General features: G+C 44.1%; 1 protein-coding gene across 4 annotated transcripts in view; it reads left to right on the top strand.

The window, feature by feature from the left end:
• The window catches only part of fgf13 (fibroblast growth factor 13), a 267,783-nt gene that overhangs the window by 185,666 nt on the left and 64,626 nt on the right, over positions 1-17,491 (top strand). Inside the window, exon 1 of one of the 4 annotated variants that reach the window (XM_062963930.1) lies at positions 10,952-12,430. The exons of the other annotated variants lie outside the window; for them this stretch is intronic. Coding sequence (XP_062820000.1) covers positions 12,241-12,430 — 190 coding nt within the window. The 5' untranslated portion in view covers positions 10,952-12,240. Of the gene's footprint in view, positions 1-10,951; positions 12,431-17,491 lie in introns of those variants that run through there. 4 annotated transcript variants of the gene reach the window in all.

Below are 17,491 nucleotides of genomic sequence, written 5' to 3'. Positions count from 1 at the left end.
CTATCTTTCAGGTTGCTTAGCTCAACAATGGGAGCAGGCCTATTTTTTATTTTAATGGTCAGGTGCTCAATCCGCCACGGGCTGGCCAGTTAGGGTAAATCATAGTGATTTATTGCAGCTGGCTACTAACTAGTAGCCTCCAAAAAAGGAACCTCCACCACACTCTGGGCAGAGAGTTCCACTGCTGAACAGCTCTCTCTCATTGTTGGGAAGTTCTTCCTAATGTTCAGGTGGAATCTCCTTTCTTTCCTGTCGTTTCAAATCATTGTTCCATTGCGTCCTAGTCTGCAGGGCAGCAGAAAATAAGCTTGCTCCCTCCTCCCTATGACTTCCCTTCACGTATTTGTACATGGCTATCATGTCTCCTCTCAGCCTTCTCTTCTGCATGCCCAGTTCTTTAAGCCGCTCCTCATAGGGCTTGTTCTCAGACCCTTGATCATTTTAGTCGCCCTCCTCTGCTTGTCAACATCTCCCTTCAATTGCGGTGCCCAGAATTGGACACAGTGTGATTCCAGATGTGGTCTGACCAAGGCAGAATAGAATAGAGGTGCAGCATGGCTTCCCTGGATCTAGCCACTATACTTCTATTTATGCAGGTCAAAATCCCATCGGTTTGCATACAATGCATACTTGATGGCGGATAATAATGCGCTCAAAAGTTTGCAAGAAAATCAGTCACAAAAGAAAAACGATTTGTTGAGATATGTCCATTCTGTAGATTTTACTTTATATGACTTCACTCATATCTTTCAAAACTGGATACTACCCTTATCCTTCTGAAAACAAGCATCACTTGGAAGAATTTCGATTCAAAATGCAGCATCGTGTTGCATGCATTTTGGCCACCAGAGAGCAGAATGAGACAAGCAAATACATTCTCCATGGAAAGTTAGTTAGTTGGGAATTGAAAATTCAAGTTCCCCTTCTATCTATTTATAAGCAACTGTAACCAAATTTATGTATTCCAGCCACTTTATTTAGGCAAAACAAACATTATATATGTTACTAGCTGTGGCGGTCTGGTGGCATGGGAAATAAAGTATTGAGGCATTGGTGGTAGTTAAGCTAAAGCGTAAAGGTTTTCCCCTGACATTAAGTCCATTATAAATAGTTAATATAGCTGTGTGTAAGGGCCTTGAGTCTACACTGCCATATAATCCAGTTAAAATCGGATAATCTGTATTTTATAGGCAGTGTGGAAGGGGCCTAAGTGAAGCCTAACTCTGCCTGTCCCCTGGGCTGAGTGGGTTGCTAGGAGACCAAGTGGGCAGAGCTTAACCTTCTAACTGGCAGCAATTGGATAAAAACAATTATTCCTCTCCCTCTAAATAGGACTTTATTTTTCTTTTCTTTTTGTTGTATGAACGTAGAGGCATGGATGAGGGGTCGTGCTGCCAAGTTTAGTGTTTCTGGGATGTGTAGTTTGGTTGTTTTGTCCTAGGCTGAAATTTTATTACCCTTTTATATATATAGAAAGGGATGTGCAAATAAATTGGCTTTTTTTTAAAGGAAATTTTAATGGCATTATTTGATCAGTGTAAATCCAGATTTTGGTAAACTAAAAGCAGAAGAAAAATCGGTGACTAAATTATGCTTGCAGAAAGAGCTTGGATAAGGTTGCTTGGACGACAACTCCCAGAATCTCCATTTGGTAAGACCATTAAAAAAACCTGTCTTTCTTTGCCTGGAACTGGAAACCCGTCACGGATACAAGGCTGGAAACACAAGGCTAGGAGCTGGAGTGGATACTGGAACCTCTTCCGAGAAAAGTAAAGTTGACACTGGGAAGAGGAACACAAAGAGGAACACCTTTAAGGAGATCCCAAGGTTGCAAGATTAAGGGAGTACAGGACCCACAAAACTTCTCATGGGAAAGTTAGCCATTATCAAGTCTGAGAGCTAACCTTTTACTTCTTCTCACACCCTCTCTCCTGCTCCTATCTCTTGTAAAAGCCTCCCTCCGATTAAAAGGCCCATCTTCGCCCAAATCAACACCATCTGGTATAGGCAAGATTGACAAGGCCTCGGAATGCTCTCCAATTAATGGATTCTCTGGTGCAACAACATCTGGCGGCTGCAAGGCCAAGGGGCCTCGTTATGGGTCTGGAATGTCTTCTTGATCCGTAGTATGTTTCCAAATCCATCTCCTGATGAAATATAGGCCGTGATGGCTGAGCTATAACACCTATGACTGAAAGGGGAGCTTGGAAAGCCCCCCCCCCCATAATGGGCCAATAGAAAACAAATCGTTCAGTGCCCCAGAGTGAAAACATATATCTGCCCTCCCGATTTTGGGGAGCTCCCAAAAAAAGATTGGGGCCCCCACCGATAGCCGGGACATGAAACGAGTCAAGGATTACCCTGAACGCACAACTCTAAAAGATTGTCCCTACTCTGCTTCCAAAACCACAGGATCTAAATATGCTCAGAAACGGTGCTGAGAATCATTGAAATAGAGGACAGTACTCATCAAAGTGGCACTTAATGGATGGTTCAGGACTTTCCTTGGAATATGCAGGATTTGCTAGTAATAGGCAAGATTCTCCTCTGTGCCCCTATTGCGTTTGAGGTGGCATCTATACTGTAGAATTAATGCGGTTTGACACTACTTTAACCACCATGGCTCTATGCTATGGGATCATGGGTTGTGAGGCATCAACACTCGTTGGCAAAAAAAGGTTAAAGACTTCAGAATCATAGAATCGTTGGAAGAGACCTCCAAGGGCCATCCAGTCCAACCTCATTCTGCCATAAAGGAAGACACAATCAAAGAACACCCAACAGATGGCCATACAGCCTTGATTTTGAAGACCTCCAAAGAAGGAGAACGACAACTCTTAAGGCAAAGTGATAAAAAAGGTAAAGGTTTCCCCTGACGTTAAGTCCAATCGTGTCCGTCTCTGGGGATTGGTGCTCATCTCCATTTCTAAGCCAAAGAACCGGCGTTGTCCATAGACACCTCCAAGGTCATGTGGCTGGCATGACTGCAATGAGCGCCGTTACCTTCCCACTGGAGCAGTACTCACATCATCATCATCATTATTATTATTATTATTATTATTATTATTATTATTATTAGGTTTTCCCCTGACAGTGCTCATATTATTATTATTATTATTATTATTATTATTATTATTATTAGGTTTTCCTCTGACATTAAGTCCAGTCGTGTCCGTCTCTGTGGGGTTGGTGCTCATCTCCATTTCTAAGCTGAAGAGCCGGCGTTGTCTGTAGACACCTCCAAGGTCATGTGGTTGGCATGACTGCATGGAGCGCTATTACCTTCCCACTTGAGCAGTACCTATTGATCTACTCACATTATTATTATTAGGTTTTCCCCTGACATTAAGTCCAGTTGTGTCCGTCTCTGGGGGTTGGTGCTCATTTCTAAGCCGAAGAGCCGGCGTTGTCCGTAGACACCTCCAAGGTCATGTGGCCATAGGCATGACTGCATGGAGCGTCGTTACCTTCCTGCCAGAGCCGTACCTATTGATCTACTCACATTGGCATGTTTTCGAACTGCTAGGTTGGCCGAAGCTGGAGCAACAGCGGACGCTCACTCCGCTCCCGGGATTTGAACCTGGAACCTTTCAGTCTGCAAGTTCAGCAGCTCAGTGGTTTTACACTCTTCGCCACCTGGGTTCCTAAAGTGCAAAGTGATATGCAACATGAATGCAGCCCCGAGATCAACACAAGGAAGACGTGTCCATGATATAATGATAAATACTCAGTGGACGTGCCCCTTGCGAATGTGTACAACTTACCCCCGTCGCATCCACAGATCATTAATAATTCAGCTTAAACAAAACTGGAGGAATATTCTTCCTTTTGGCCTCTAAAAGGCTATTTGAGCAGCGAGGAAGAGAGGAGCAGGAAGCCGCATCCGCCAGGCCTGACATACAGTGGGATCTGGTTTCAGTCCCAAGGCTCTCTCCCTTCCTCCGTGTCATTAGGAGATGAGGCCACGAAATCTGGCGCATGCAAAAATAACACATCTCAGCCACGCACTGCCCAAGCAACGTCCAAGAAATGGTTCCAAGTTTGCCAGAAGACGGCTCCTCTTGGAGCCCATGCATTTTTAATGCTCGCTGAGAGTCGTAATGGTCTGCTCCTCCTAATGCCCATTAATGATCGCTGTGTATACCACAAAGATGTTTCTGGACGGTCCCTTAGAGAATACTTTCAATGTGCCTGTAAACTTCCTCTGAGCTCACTCTCAGAGGCAGCCCGGGGCTGGAAAGGGCAGCATCGCCTCGAAAGGCAATATGGCTTTGGGACTGAGAAAATCCTATTCAGGTAAGGAAGACTTTGGAGAGGGCGGTGGTCACCAAGGCTTCCCAAAAGTCTGGGAGGAGATGGACACCTAACCAACGAGTATGCTTTGTTCGATGCAGACAAGATTGTGAGTCTGGGGTCTTTTATCCATGAAATGTATGTCTTTTATAATACCAACAATGCCAAGGAGAAAGTTTTTGTGATCCATATTGTAGAAGTCATCCTTATATATGGATGAGATGACAAATTTGCTCCCTTCTGGATTTGCAGACAATGCCATATAACTCAGTTCGAACTGCATTATATGGTGAGTGTAGATCCATATCATTGAACTGAATTATATGGGTCTACGACAAGCATGGGCAAACTTCGGCCCTCCAGTCGTTTTGGACTTTTATTATTATAATATTGCTATTACCGGCTGTTAGGAATTGTGGGAGTTGGAGTCCAAAACAACTGGAGGGCTGAAGTTTGCCCATGCCTGTATATTATTATTATTATTATTATTATTATTATTATTATTATTATTATTATTATTGGCTGTTAGGAATTGTGGGAGTTGAAGTCCAAAACAACTGGAAAGGCTGAAGTTTGCCCATGCCTGTATTAGATTTATTATTATTATTATTATTATTATTATTATTATTATTATTACCGGCTGTTAGGAATTGTGGGAGTTGGAGTCCAAAACAACTGGAAGACTGAAGTTTGTCCATGTCTGTATTAGATTATTATATTATACCAATATTATTATATTATATTATTATTAACAGCTGTTAGGAATTGTGGGAGTTGAAGTCCAAAACAACTGGAGGGCCGAAGTTTGCCCATGCCTGTATTAGATTATTATATTATATCATTATTATAATATAATATTATATTATTATTACCGGCTGTTAGGAATTGTAGGAGCTAAAGTCCAAAACAACTTGAAGGAACTGCATTATATATGGCAGTGTAGATCCAGTTTATATCCTAGCTTGGAAAGATGAAATTCGATGTACCTTTAATAGTACAGTAGAGTCTCACTTATCCAAGACTTGCTTATCCAACATTCTGGATTATCCAACGCATTTTTGTAGTCAATGTTTTCAATATATCGTGATATTTTAGTGCTAAATTCATAAATACAGTAATTACTACATAGCATTACTGCGTATTGAACTACTTTTTCTGCCAAATTTGTTGTCTAACATGAAGTTTTGGTGCTTCATTTGTAAAATCATAACCTAATTTGATGTTTAATAGGCTTTTCCTTAATGCCTCCTTATTATCCAACATATTCGCTTATCCAACATTCTGCGGGCCTGTTTATGTTGACTAAGTGAGACTCTACTGTACTAACAAAGCCAGAATCTACATTGGCATATAATTCAGTTCAGACCCATATCATGCAGTCTGAACTGCATTGAGTTGCATCATATGGGTCTAGGTTGACTATATAGATCCAGCCAAAGTTTGTGTGGGAGCATTAAAGTTCCAACTTCAGAACCTATTTAGCAGATTTTAATTCCCAAAGTATATTTTTCTTATATTAATATATGATCCCAGTTTATGTTGATCCAGAGATCCATAGGGTTAGTGGGATTTCTGTCCAAGGCTTTGAGCGGTCACCTCGAAATGACATTGCGAACATGTTGTATCCGCAAGACTCTTTCTTTCCGTCTGTCTGCCTTTCTTTCAAGCTTATATTGTATGTAAGCGAAACAGTATGTTTCCCAGCCAAATATTCCTTGTGCATGCGGTTATATATCCGAAAGAACATGAGAGTGAGACATATCATAGCCTCCAAATGCAAAATGATCAAATTACTCGTGGAACCAACGCCCTGCAGCGGGAAAGCATGTTCCAGCAACTCCAAATCAATCATTTTTTTCCCAGACTATCATTGGAATATCAATCCGTAAAGGGAGAAAAATATACCTTATGTCCCAATCTGTAATTTTCTTAGTTTCTCTCCCCATGGTTTAAAAAAGAGAGTTTCTTATGGAAAGGAGAGGATCCTAATGTTTGAGGAAAGGCCTAGATGCCTCCCCATGTGCCATGTAAAAACTAAAGAGGAAAATACTTTGAAATTGGAAGTTTTTGTAAAATGGCAGCAGATGTGTCTATATTTTTAAAGCCAATTTATAGTGCTATTGTCTGCTTAAACACTGCAGTTGAGAATACAAAGCAATCGCTGAAGAATGTTTTTTTTTTCTTTCTCCTTCACATAAAATAATTGTTCCAAAAGCACCCAAGCTTCAAATGACAAGAAAAGATAAACTTAGTCAAAGGAAGCAGTTTGCTTTCTCAAGGTTTAATCTTTCAGAATGTGTGTGGGGAGGGAGAGTGGCCTTTTGGACTATAAAACCCAGAACACACAAAGCCCTCCCGACAGATGGCCATTCAGCCTCTGTTTAAAGATCTCTGAAGAAGGAGTTGCCACCACACATCGTTTGGCCTTCAAGTCGTTACCAATTCATAGTGATGCTGTGGGTTAAATCCTTGTGCCGGCTGAACTGCTGACCTGAAGGTTAGGTTGTTGATCTGAAGGTTGCCAGTTCGAATCCGTGAGACAGGGTGAGCTCCCGTCTGTCAGCTCTAGCTTGTGGGGATATGAGAGAAGCCTCCCAGCAGGATGTTAACACATCCAGACATCCCATAGGCAATAGACGGCCAACTCTCTCACAGTAGAAGCAACTTGCATATGTTCTCAAGTTGCTTCTGACACAATAAAAATATCTATATCAAGGTTTGTTCAGAGGAGGCTTTGCCTTCCTCTGAAGCTGAGAGAGTGTGCCTTGCCCAAGATCACCAATGGCTGAGCAGAGGTTGAAACCTTGGCTCGACAGACAAACACTTACTGTGTATACTCGAGTATAAGCCTAGTTTTTCAGTCCTTTTTTAGGACTGAAAAAAACCCTTCTCGGCTTATACTCAGGTGAGGGTCCTGGTGGGCTTATATTCAGGTTAGCTTATACTCAAGTAAATTTAGCACCAAAATATCACAATGTATTGAAAACATTGACTACAAAAACATTGACTACTAAAAGACAGACTGCATTGGATAATACAGAATGTTGGATAAGTGAATGTTGGATAAGTGAGACTACCATATATTCAAATATTCCAAAATTGGGGGGGGGGGATGTAGAATACTTTTGGTCCCAAGCATTTTGGATAAGGGGTGCTCATCCTGCGCGAGTGTAGCATACATACATGAATCAATCAGGGCCAGCTAACACCTCCCAACAAAAGATTCCCCCAGACAGGAAGCAGCCAGGCTTTGAAGCTGCAAGGTCATTCAATGCTAATCAAGCTAGCTATAGTAGAGTCTCACTTATCCAACGTTCTGGATTATCCAACGCATTTTTGTAGTCAATGTTTTCAATACATCGTGATATTTTGGTGCTAAATTCGTAAATACAGTAATTGCTACATAGCATCACTACGTAGTGAACTACTTTTTCTGTCAAACTTGTTGTATAACATGATGTTTTGGTGCTTAATTTGTAAAGTCATAACATAATTTGATGTTTAATAGGCTTTTCCTTAATCCCTCCTTATTATCCAACATATTCGCTTATCCAACGTTCTGCCGGCCCGTTTACGTTGGATAAGTGAGACTCTACTGTATCAATAGTTGCTTTGTGTCCACATTGCAAGAAGAAATAGCTGGAGATCCTAACTGAACAGAGGGTTGATGGCCCAAGAGGCCCCAACTCTGGGATTTTATCTTTTTACATGACAAGACTAAACACTTTTTCATTCTGAAAAATGCAGGGGTTGGATGGCCATCTGTTGAGGGTGCTTTGAATGTGATTTTCCTGCTTTTTGGCAGAAGGGGGTTGGACTGGATGCCCCGTGAGGTCTCTTCCAACTCCATGATTCTATGAATGAACAGCAACAGGACTTTGAAAAGCAGAATGGACTTTCATCTATCCAGCCACTTTTGGATCAGTTTTCTCCAAAATCGGAACCAGAAAGTCCCAACCCAATTCCATTGCTGAGGCATTCTCGTGGAAATCTGACCTGGCTTCTCCTCTCTCTGCAAATGATAAGTCATGGATGACGTCTTCAGCTCGGCCTTTTCTTTTGGGAGTAGAAAAACGAGTCAAGTTTCAGAAGCCAAAGAAGAAAAAGAAGAAACAAAATGTCTTTGCCTGAGGCATTTACAGTCAAGCCTGCACAAGAAAGCACAATGCTGAAGCCCTTCCTGCAGGAAACCTTACTAAAATGCCAGCTCTGTGTTGCATATTTAAACTCCTGCTGTTCTCCTCCACAAGCTGGAAAACTTACTGTTTGGGGACTAATATTCCCAGAGTTTTCCAATCAACATAGCCAGTGATCACATACGGGCAGCGGGATTCGTGAATGCATCGTTCAGAAGAGCAACTCCGGCTCCACTACGACAGGGACGTGTTTCTGCTTGGATCTCTCTTTGTGAAAAGTAAGAAATCAGTAACTAAGGATGATGGACTTGGATGGTCCAGGCAACCTTTCAGGATCCTTTCCTTGTATAACCATGACGTCTTTCTACTTTTACTATTCTATTTGTAGAGTCTGAGATGGTGTTTTGGACTTTTTGCTTGTACTCAGCCCAGTAGGTTGTTGTATTGTGACTGGGGTAGTGAATTTACTCTGACTGTGGAAGGTCCCCAAGGTGCTGAACCATAGTCAAATGTGGGTTAGGCAATACTACGGTTAGGTGGATCTGTAATTGGTTAAGCAAACAAACTGAAAGGGTGATTCTCCCCAATGCTTCCTCTTCATCCTGGTTCCATCCTGGGTCTGGTTCTGTTCAGCATCTTTATTAATGACTTAGATGAAAGGTTAGAAGGCTTGATTATCAAGTTTGCAGATGAAACCAAATTGGGAGGTATATTCAAGAAGGCAGGAGCAGAATTCAAAACGATCTTAACCGATTAGAGATGGTTGACCAAAACTACCACAATGAAGTTCAACAGGGACAAATGCAAGATACTCCACTTTGGCAGAAAAAAAATGAAGACCAAAGATACAAAATGGGGGACAATGCCTGGCTTGACAGCAGTACATTTATTTATTTATTTATTTACAGTATTTATATTCCGCCCTTCTTTCTCACCCCGAAGGGGACTCAGGGCGGATCACATTGTACACATATAAGGCAAAGATTCAATGCCATATAACATAGAACAGAGACAGAGACAGACGCAGAGGCAATTTAAACCTTCTCCAGCTTCCAGCTTCCTGAGGGTATGCTTGATTCCGGCCACAGGGGGGAGCAGCTGCTGCATCATCCACTGCGACGGCAACTTCCTCATTCCAATGGCGGCTGGGTGATTTTTATGGTGTCGTAAATTAGCCTCCCCACATATAAGTGGTACCTAAATTTCATACTTGATAGCTGCAACTATCTTTCGGGTTGCTTAGGTCAACAACGAGCAGGGGCTATTTTTTTTTTAATTGTCAGGTGCTCACCCAACATGGGCTGGCCTCAAACTCACGACCTCTTGGTCATAGTGATTTATTGCAGTTGGCTGCTAACCAGCCTGCGCCACAGCCCGTAAAAAAGATCTTGGAGTCCTAGTGGGGAACAAGTTGAGCATGAGCCAACAATGTGATGCCGCAGCTAAAAAAGCCAATGGGATTTTGGCCTGCATAAATAGGAGTATAGATCCAGGGAAGTCATGCTCCCCCTCTATTCTGCCTTGGTCAGACCACACTTGGAATCACAATGTGTCCAATTGTGGGCACTGCAATATAAGGGGGATGTCAACAAGCTGGAATGTGTCCAGAGGAGGGAAACTAAAATTATCAAGGGTCTGGAGAACAAGCCCTTCAATATCTGTGCATGTTTAGCCTGCAGAGGAGAAGGCTGAGTGGAAACATGAGTGGGCCATGTATAAATATGTGAGAGGGAGTCATAGGGAGGAGGGAGGAAGCTTGTTTTTAGCTGCCCTGGAGACCAGGACATGGAACAATGATTTCAAACTACAGGAAAGAAAGGAGATTCCACCTGAATATTAGAAAGAATTTCCTCATTGTGAGAGAGAGCTGTGAGCTGAGAGAGTGTGGTGGAGGCTCCTTCTTTGGAAGCTTTTGAACAGAGGTTGGATGGCCATCTGTCAGGGATGTTTTGAATGCGATTTCCTGCTTCTTGGCAGAATGGGGTTGGACTGGATGGCCCATGAGGTCTCTTCCAACTCTAGGATTCTGTGATTCTATATCCCTCCAATGCATTCAGCACCTTGGTGAGTAAGGTAAAGGTAAAGGTTTCCCCTGACGTTAAGTCCAGTCGTGACCAACTCTGGGGGTTGGTGCTCATCTCCATTTCTAAGCCGAAGAGCCGGCGTTGTCCGTTGACACCTCCAATGTCATGTGGTCATAGGCATGACTGCATGGAGCACCGTTACCTTCCCGCCAGAGCAGTACCTATTGATCTACTCACATTCGCATGTTTTTGAACCGTTAGGTTGGCAGGAGCTGGAGCTAACAGCGGGCGCTCATTCCGCTCCTGGGATTTGAACCTGGGACCTTTTGGTCCACAAGTTCAGCAGCTCAGCACTTTAACACACTGTGCCACCAAGGGCCCCAAATGGTGACTAGAATCATAGAGTTGGAAGAGACCTCATGGACCATCCAGTCCAAGAAGCAGGAGCAGATTCATTGCCACATTGGATCCACCTCTGGATCCAGCTGTTTTCCTCTCCACCACCCTCTCCTGATGCTGTGAAGGCATCACAGCTATCTACTGGTGGGCTTCTCAGGGCCCTTTAGACCCTCCGCCAACCCGGGCTCATCTCCTCTTCTCTCCAGCTGCTCTGCCTGGCCAGCTCCTGCCAGCCTTTCCCAAATTCCCACCCAAGTCACGTCTGTTTGGGTGCTTTTGCTGGCTCCCTCCCTCCCTCTGTTTTGAGAGAGAGAAAGCATTGGTTCTGAATAGCTGAACCAACCCAGGAAGGTTTGCTTCCTCTCCTAGGCACAGCTGCTGCTTCCTCCAGACTCACACAATCCCCTTCCCACAAACCTTTCTCTTCTCTCTTCCTCCCTTGTGCACTGAGTCCAATTCTGTGCATTGGAGGAGGAGGAAACAGGAGGGGAGGGCTCTCTATTTTTTTTCTCTCTCTCTCTCACCCCCCTTTCTCTATTCCGAGGAGGAGGAGAGCGCAGTCTCTGTTGCTCGTTGCTGCTGTTGCTGCTGCTGCTGCTTTTTTGCAGGTGCCTTCGCTGCTGCTGTCGAAGGAAAACCCAGCCTCCCTCCTCCTTGGCTTTGCAGAGCTCTCTGAGAGGTAGAGAAAGGCGTTGGAGAAAAGGACCAGGAGGAAGGCGAGGAGAAGCTCAGAGGCAGAGAAAGAAATAGAGAGAGAGAAAATGCTGCGGCACAAGCTGCTCCCCTCTTGAGAAAGCGCTCTTGTCGGAATTGGAGGTTGGAGAAAACCTTGCCAAGGAAGAGAAGCGCGCAACAGAGGCTTCTTTCTCCTGCCCCAGTCCTTTCTTTTCTCATCTGAACCGTCTTCTAACAGGTTGAACTGCAGAGGACTGGTGGGACTAGGTTTCAGCACCGTGGAGAGCTCCTCTGAGTCTTAGTTGTGTGCTAGAAGCAAGATGCTGCGCCAGGGCTCCGAGGAGGCGCATTGTGGGACCTCCTTTGGGGACCTGTTGGTCGGCCTTGGTCGCCTCCTTCTTCTCTTTGGCTGAGCGACAACTTCCCCGAACCCTTTGGGGCTCCAGTTCCAGACAGAGCCCTTCTCCTCGACTTCTTCACCCCAAGGGCCAGGAAGGAGGAGCGGCCTCTCGGGCCCCCTGGTCTCCCTCTTTCTCCGGTACTTCTCCGGTCCCCGTTTTCCGCGGTGGGCGGGAGGCGGCTTGGCCCCTTCCTCGGCCGCCGCGCAGGGACTCCCTTCTTTTCCGTGGGGCGGCGAGAGCAGCATGCCGGGGGTCCCCCCCCAAGGCAGCAGCGCCCGCAGCCCCTCCGCCTGAGCCTCCAGGGTGGCGGCCATGGCAGCGGCCATCGCCAGCTCCCTGATCCGCCAGAAGAGGCAGGCCAGGGAGCGCGAGAAGTCCAATGCCTGCAAGTGCGTCTCCAGCCCCAGCAAGACCAAGACCAGCTGTGCTGACAAGAAGAAGCTCAGCGTCTTCTCCCGGGTCAAGCTCTTTGGCTCCAAGAAGAGGCGGAGGAGGAAACCAGGTGGGTCCAGCCAGGCCCCTGGGGAGGGAGCCCAGGGGAAGCCCTGGCCCAAGTGCCCTTTCACCTGTTGTGCCTCTTGGTTCTAATAGGAACTAGTTGGGGACAAGTGTTCAGAACCACAGAGAGCTCCTCTAAGTCCTAATTGCATGCCATGGTTCAGAACCATGGAGAGCTCCTCTAAGTCCTAATTGCATACTATGGTTCAGAACAATGGAGAGCTCCTCTAAGTCCCAATTGCATACTACGGTTCAGAACCATGGAGAGCTCCTCTAAGTCCCAATTGCGGGCTATGGTTCAGAACCATGGAGAGCTCCTCTAAGTCCTGATTGCAGTCTGTGGTTCAAAACCATTGAGAGCTCCTCTAAGCCCTAGTTTGGGGTTAGGGTTCAGCACTGTAGAGAGCTCATCTAAGTCCTAATTGGGGACTAGGGTTCAGCACCACTGAGAGCTCCTCTAAGGTCCTAGTTGGGGCTGGAATTCAGCACAATGGAGAGCTCCCTTCTAATCCCAGTCGATGGCTGTGGTTTAGCACACTGGAGAGATCCTATGATTTTTAGTTGGGAACTGATATTCAGCACCAGGTAGAGCTCCTTTAAGTCCTAGTTGAGGACTGCGGTTCACTACCACAGAGAGCTCCTCTATGTCCTGGTAGGGGATTGTGGTTCACTATCAAGGAGAACTCCTCTAAGTCCTGGTTGTGGGCTGGGGTTCAGCACCCCAGATGTTTTAGCCTTCAACTCCAAGAAATACTAACAGCTAGTAAACTGCCTGGGATTTCTGGAGGTTGTAGGCCAAAACAACTGGGGACCCACAGGTTGAGAACCACTGCTCTAAGTCCTAGTTGGGTTGGGATTCAGCACCATGGAGAGCTCCTTTCTAATCCCAGTCAATGGCTGTAGTTTAGCACACTGGAGAGTTCTAATTTTTAGTTGGAAACTGATATTCAGCACCAGGTACAGATTCTTGAAGTCCTAGTTGGGGACTGCGGTTCACTACCACAGAGAGCTCCTCTAAGTCCTGGTTGGGGGTTGGGATTCAGCATTATGAACAGCTCCTCTTAGTCCTAGTTGGGTACTGTGATTCAGCACCATGCAGGGATTCATCTAAGTACTGGTTGGAGGCTGAGATTCAGCAGCATGGAGAGGTCATCTAATCCTAGTTGGGGACTGGGATTCAGCACCTCAGATGTTTTAGCCTTCAACTCCCAGAAATACTAACAGCTAGTAAACTGCCTCAGATTTCTGGAGGTTGTAGGCCAAAACACCTGGGGACCCACAGGTTGAGAACCACTGCTCTAAGTCCTAGTTGGGTTGGTATTCAGCACCATGGAGGGTTCTTCCAAGCCTTTGATGAGGTTCAGGTTCAGCACCATGGAGAGCTCCTTTTGACTCCTCTGCTTCCATGAAAGCCATTCCTTCCTTGGGTACACGCACACAAAATTTAAACTGTGCCTAATATTGCCAATTTAATGTGGGTTGGAAGGTCCCTTCTGTGTTGCTCTCTGAGCTTTTTATAAAGCTATTCAGATATATTTTGAACATCACCTGGGATAGTTAAAGATGCAAGCATGAAAAAGAATGTCCATTGCTGCTGCTCAATGTGGCTGGGGAACTTCCAATAGCCTTCTGTTTTGGCCATTTCAGGACAGAAGAAGGCCCAAGAGAAAAATATGTTGGTCTGAACTAGTAGGACTCCTCGCCTCCCTAAATCTCTCATTTTCAACTCACCAGTGCAGTGGATTTGGATTGATAGCCTGTTAAGGGATCTCTCCAATGTGATGAACCTATTTATGAAACACAGGTTCAACATCCTTACTTTGGACTAAAGCTCAAAGTAGGTTTATTGCTCTCACTGACTTAAGGGTCTTCAGCCTGCTGTTGACCACTGGCTGACCATTGGTTGCTGTTGACCATTTGTCCTTAACCTTTCTGGTCCCCCAAATATTGTTGAATTTCCCTCCCAGAAGTCCTGGTGGTGGTGAATGATGACTATCGGAGCTTCTCTGGGAATGGAAGTCCAGCAAACCACTCTAAAGGTTGAGAGAACAATTGCAAGGAAGAAGGAGAACATGTCTATCCACAATTATGACACTTAGTGGTGGTTTAGACTTTACAACATAAGGTCAGGGAAGGCTAGCTTACACCATAATGTATTTAAAAAACATTGAAACCGTTGACATTCACCAGCATCTGGTTGGCAATGGTGACAAACAAGATGGTAGACCTTTTGCTTTGACGCCAACTGGTTTTTCCTGTGATAAGGGAAGACTTCTCAAATAAAATTTTCCCCAATGCAAAAGATGGGCTAATGCAGTGCAGCTGCCTTATCCTGAGTCAGTCCGTAGTTCCATTCAAGATAACAACACCACAATGTGATACATATGCCACATGCTTTGTGGAAACATATTTGTCACTGTCGGCTAATTAATCGGAGTTCTTTGTAGTCTGCTTCGCGCCATCAGAAGACCTGAGTCTTCCGTGGATGTCTTGCTTGGTTGGATGATTGTTTGGTTAAGCTTGACCTTTTAGATTTAAAAACTGGATGGCATTAGTGACCAGTAGCTTTGAGAGATTTTAAAACAGAGACTGGATGGCAATCTGTTGCAAATTCTTTGTGCTTTGCTACATGGCAAGAGGGGCTTGGACTGGATGACTCTTGGAGTCTCTTGCAAATGTGATTCTATGATTCTGTGGAAGGATCTAACAAATACATAGCACAGGTTTAATCCAATCTGTGGATTGAGGGATGTGGGGGGACCAAAACAGCACAACAGGATCTCCATGTACAGGGATACTGTATCTATCTGTGACTATTTGTTTCCAGGTTGAAAAAGCAAGGTATGTTTTTTGCCTTAGATTTGTTTGTGAACACTGGAAATATCTGCCTGACTTTTAGATCAGATGAACCTCCAATTATATCAGAAGAATTTGTATGTCCTCATAGATTTCTGGCACGGAAGGTACCTTGTTATGGGATGAGCATAATACTTGTATGTGCCAAAATCTATGCCATTGTCTACACAGGAACTCTTTTGGCACAGGAGATTCCCTCCTAGATAGAGCCCATCATCCCCGATTTGGCAATCTGGACTTCAACAAATAGCATTCCTAGGCAGCATGGGAGTTAATGAAGACTTAGACCAAAATATCTGGAGATTGCGATGGGTTAGGGGAAAAGCAGAATATGTTCCTCCATCATATCTCCAAAAATACCACTAATGATTTCCTAGTGCACCTTTCCATGCCCGAGGATCAAAATGTGCCTCCGTGCCTTTTGCCTATCTATGGATTTCGGAGTAGGAAATTTATTTATTTATTTATTTATTTATTTATTTACAGTATTTATATTCCACCCTTCTCACCCTGAAGGGGACTCAGGGCGGATCACATTATGTACATAGAGGGCAAACATTCAATGCCCATATACACATAGAACTGAGACAGAGACAGACGCAGAGGCAATTTAACCTTCTCCTGAGGGGATGTTCAATTCTGGCCACAGGGGGGAGCAGCTGCTTCATCATCCACTGTGACGGCACTTCCTCATTCTAACATAAATTAGTTAAACTTGCCTCCCCACTTTTATAAGTGGTACCTTATTTCCTACTTGATAGATGCAACTATCTTTTGGGTTGCTAGGAAAATGTTTTGGAGGACCAATACTTCAACCTAGTATCCTACAAGGGTGCTGGTTATTGAATGTGCTTGACGGGGATGATGGTGTGTAGAGTCCTGAGGGTAATGGGATGCATCATCCCCAGAAACACCCAAAGCAATGAGCATCCTTTTGTGCACAAACTCCTTTTTATCCTTTCTTGTTTACATAATAAATCCTTACATTTCTCCAAATGAATCAGATATCGTTGTGTCCTCCCAACCACCCTGCAAGGTAGTCTTGTCTGGAATTATGTCACCCAGGACATTTTGAGAGAAACAAGCCTTTGTTGTCTGAAACCATTAAAAGCCATATTGGCTTCCTTTTTCTAATCATTCCTTCCCTCTTCTTATCATTCTCATTCTTCTTGTTCCCTCTGAGCATCAAAATACCTATACAAGTGCATGCTAATTTGTTTTCTCTTGACTCTTCCCCGGCAACATCTTTGTGATTTTCATTGCCGGCTTTTCTTCCAAACTTGGTGCCTCTTTATGGCAATCAGTGGCAGATTGTCCTTTTTAGGATATTTGCCTGTCCAAAGAATATATATACAAAATAATATTTACTAACTTCCTTTATATCCTACTTTCCCCCCCAAGACAGTGATGAAAGGTGGCTTACAAACTACAGTATAATAATACAGTAGAGTCTCACTTATCCAACATAAATGGGCCGGCAGAACGTTGGATAAGCGAATATGTTGGATAATAAGGAGGGATTAAGGAAAAGCCTAGGTTATGATTTTACAAATTAAGCACCAAAACATCATGTTATACAACAAATTTGACAGAAAAGGTAGTTCAGTACGCAGTAATACTATATAGTAATTACTGTATTTACAAATTTAGCACCAAAATATCACGATGTATTGAAAACATTGATTACAAAAATGCTTTGGATAATCCAGAACGTTGGATAAGCGAGACTCTACTGTACGTTTAAAAATGCAGAATACAAAAACAATTATAAGGCATATGGCTATGGAACTAAATAATGAGTGATACGAAAAAGAGAAGCATGCTCGTAAAAGAGCTTTCTTTGAAAAAAACTATTCGTTCTCAAAAGACACTTGGAATAATAATAATATTAATAGTAATAATTTTTTGTGTCTGGAAAAACTGCAAGTCGCTTCTGGTGTGAGAGAATTGGCCGTCTGCAAGGATGTTGCCCAGGGGACGTCCAGATGTTTTACCATCTCTCATGTCCCCGCATGGGAAGCTGGAGCTGACAGATGGGAGCTCACCCCGCTCTTTGGATTCGAATCACCAACCTTTCAGTCAGCAGTCCTGCTGGCACAAGAGTTTAACCCATTGTGCCACCGGGGGCTAATAATAATAATAATAATAATAATAATAATAATAATAATAATAATACATCGCACAGTCCTAGACACTTGGGAAGTGTTCG

Source organism: Anolis carolinensis, unplaced genomic scaffold (genome assembly GCF_035594765.1).
Source record: "Anolis carolinensis isolate JA03-04 unplaced genomic scaffold, rAnoCar3.1.pri scaffold_12, whole genome shotgun sequence".
Taxonomy (NCBI): domain Eukaryota; kingdom Metazoa; phylum Chordata; class Lepidosauria; order Squamata; family Dactyloidae; genus Anolis; species Anolis carolinensis.
This window is presented reverse-complemented; position numbering and strand designations above follow the sequence as displayed.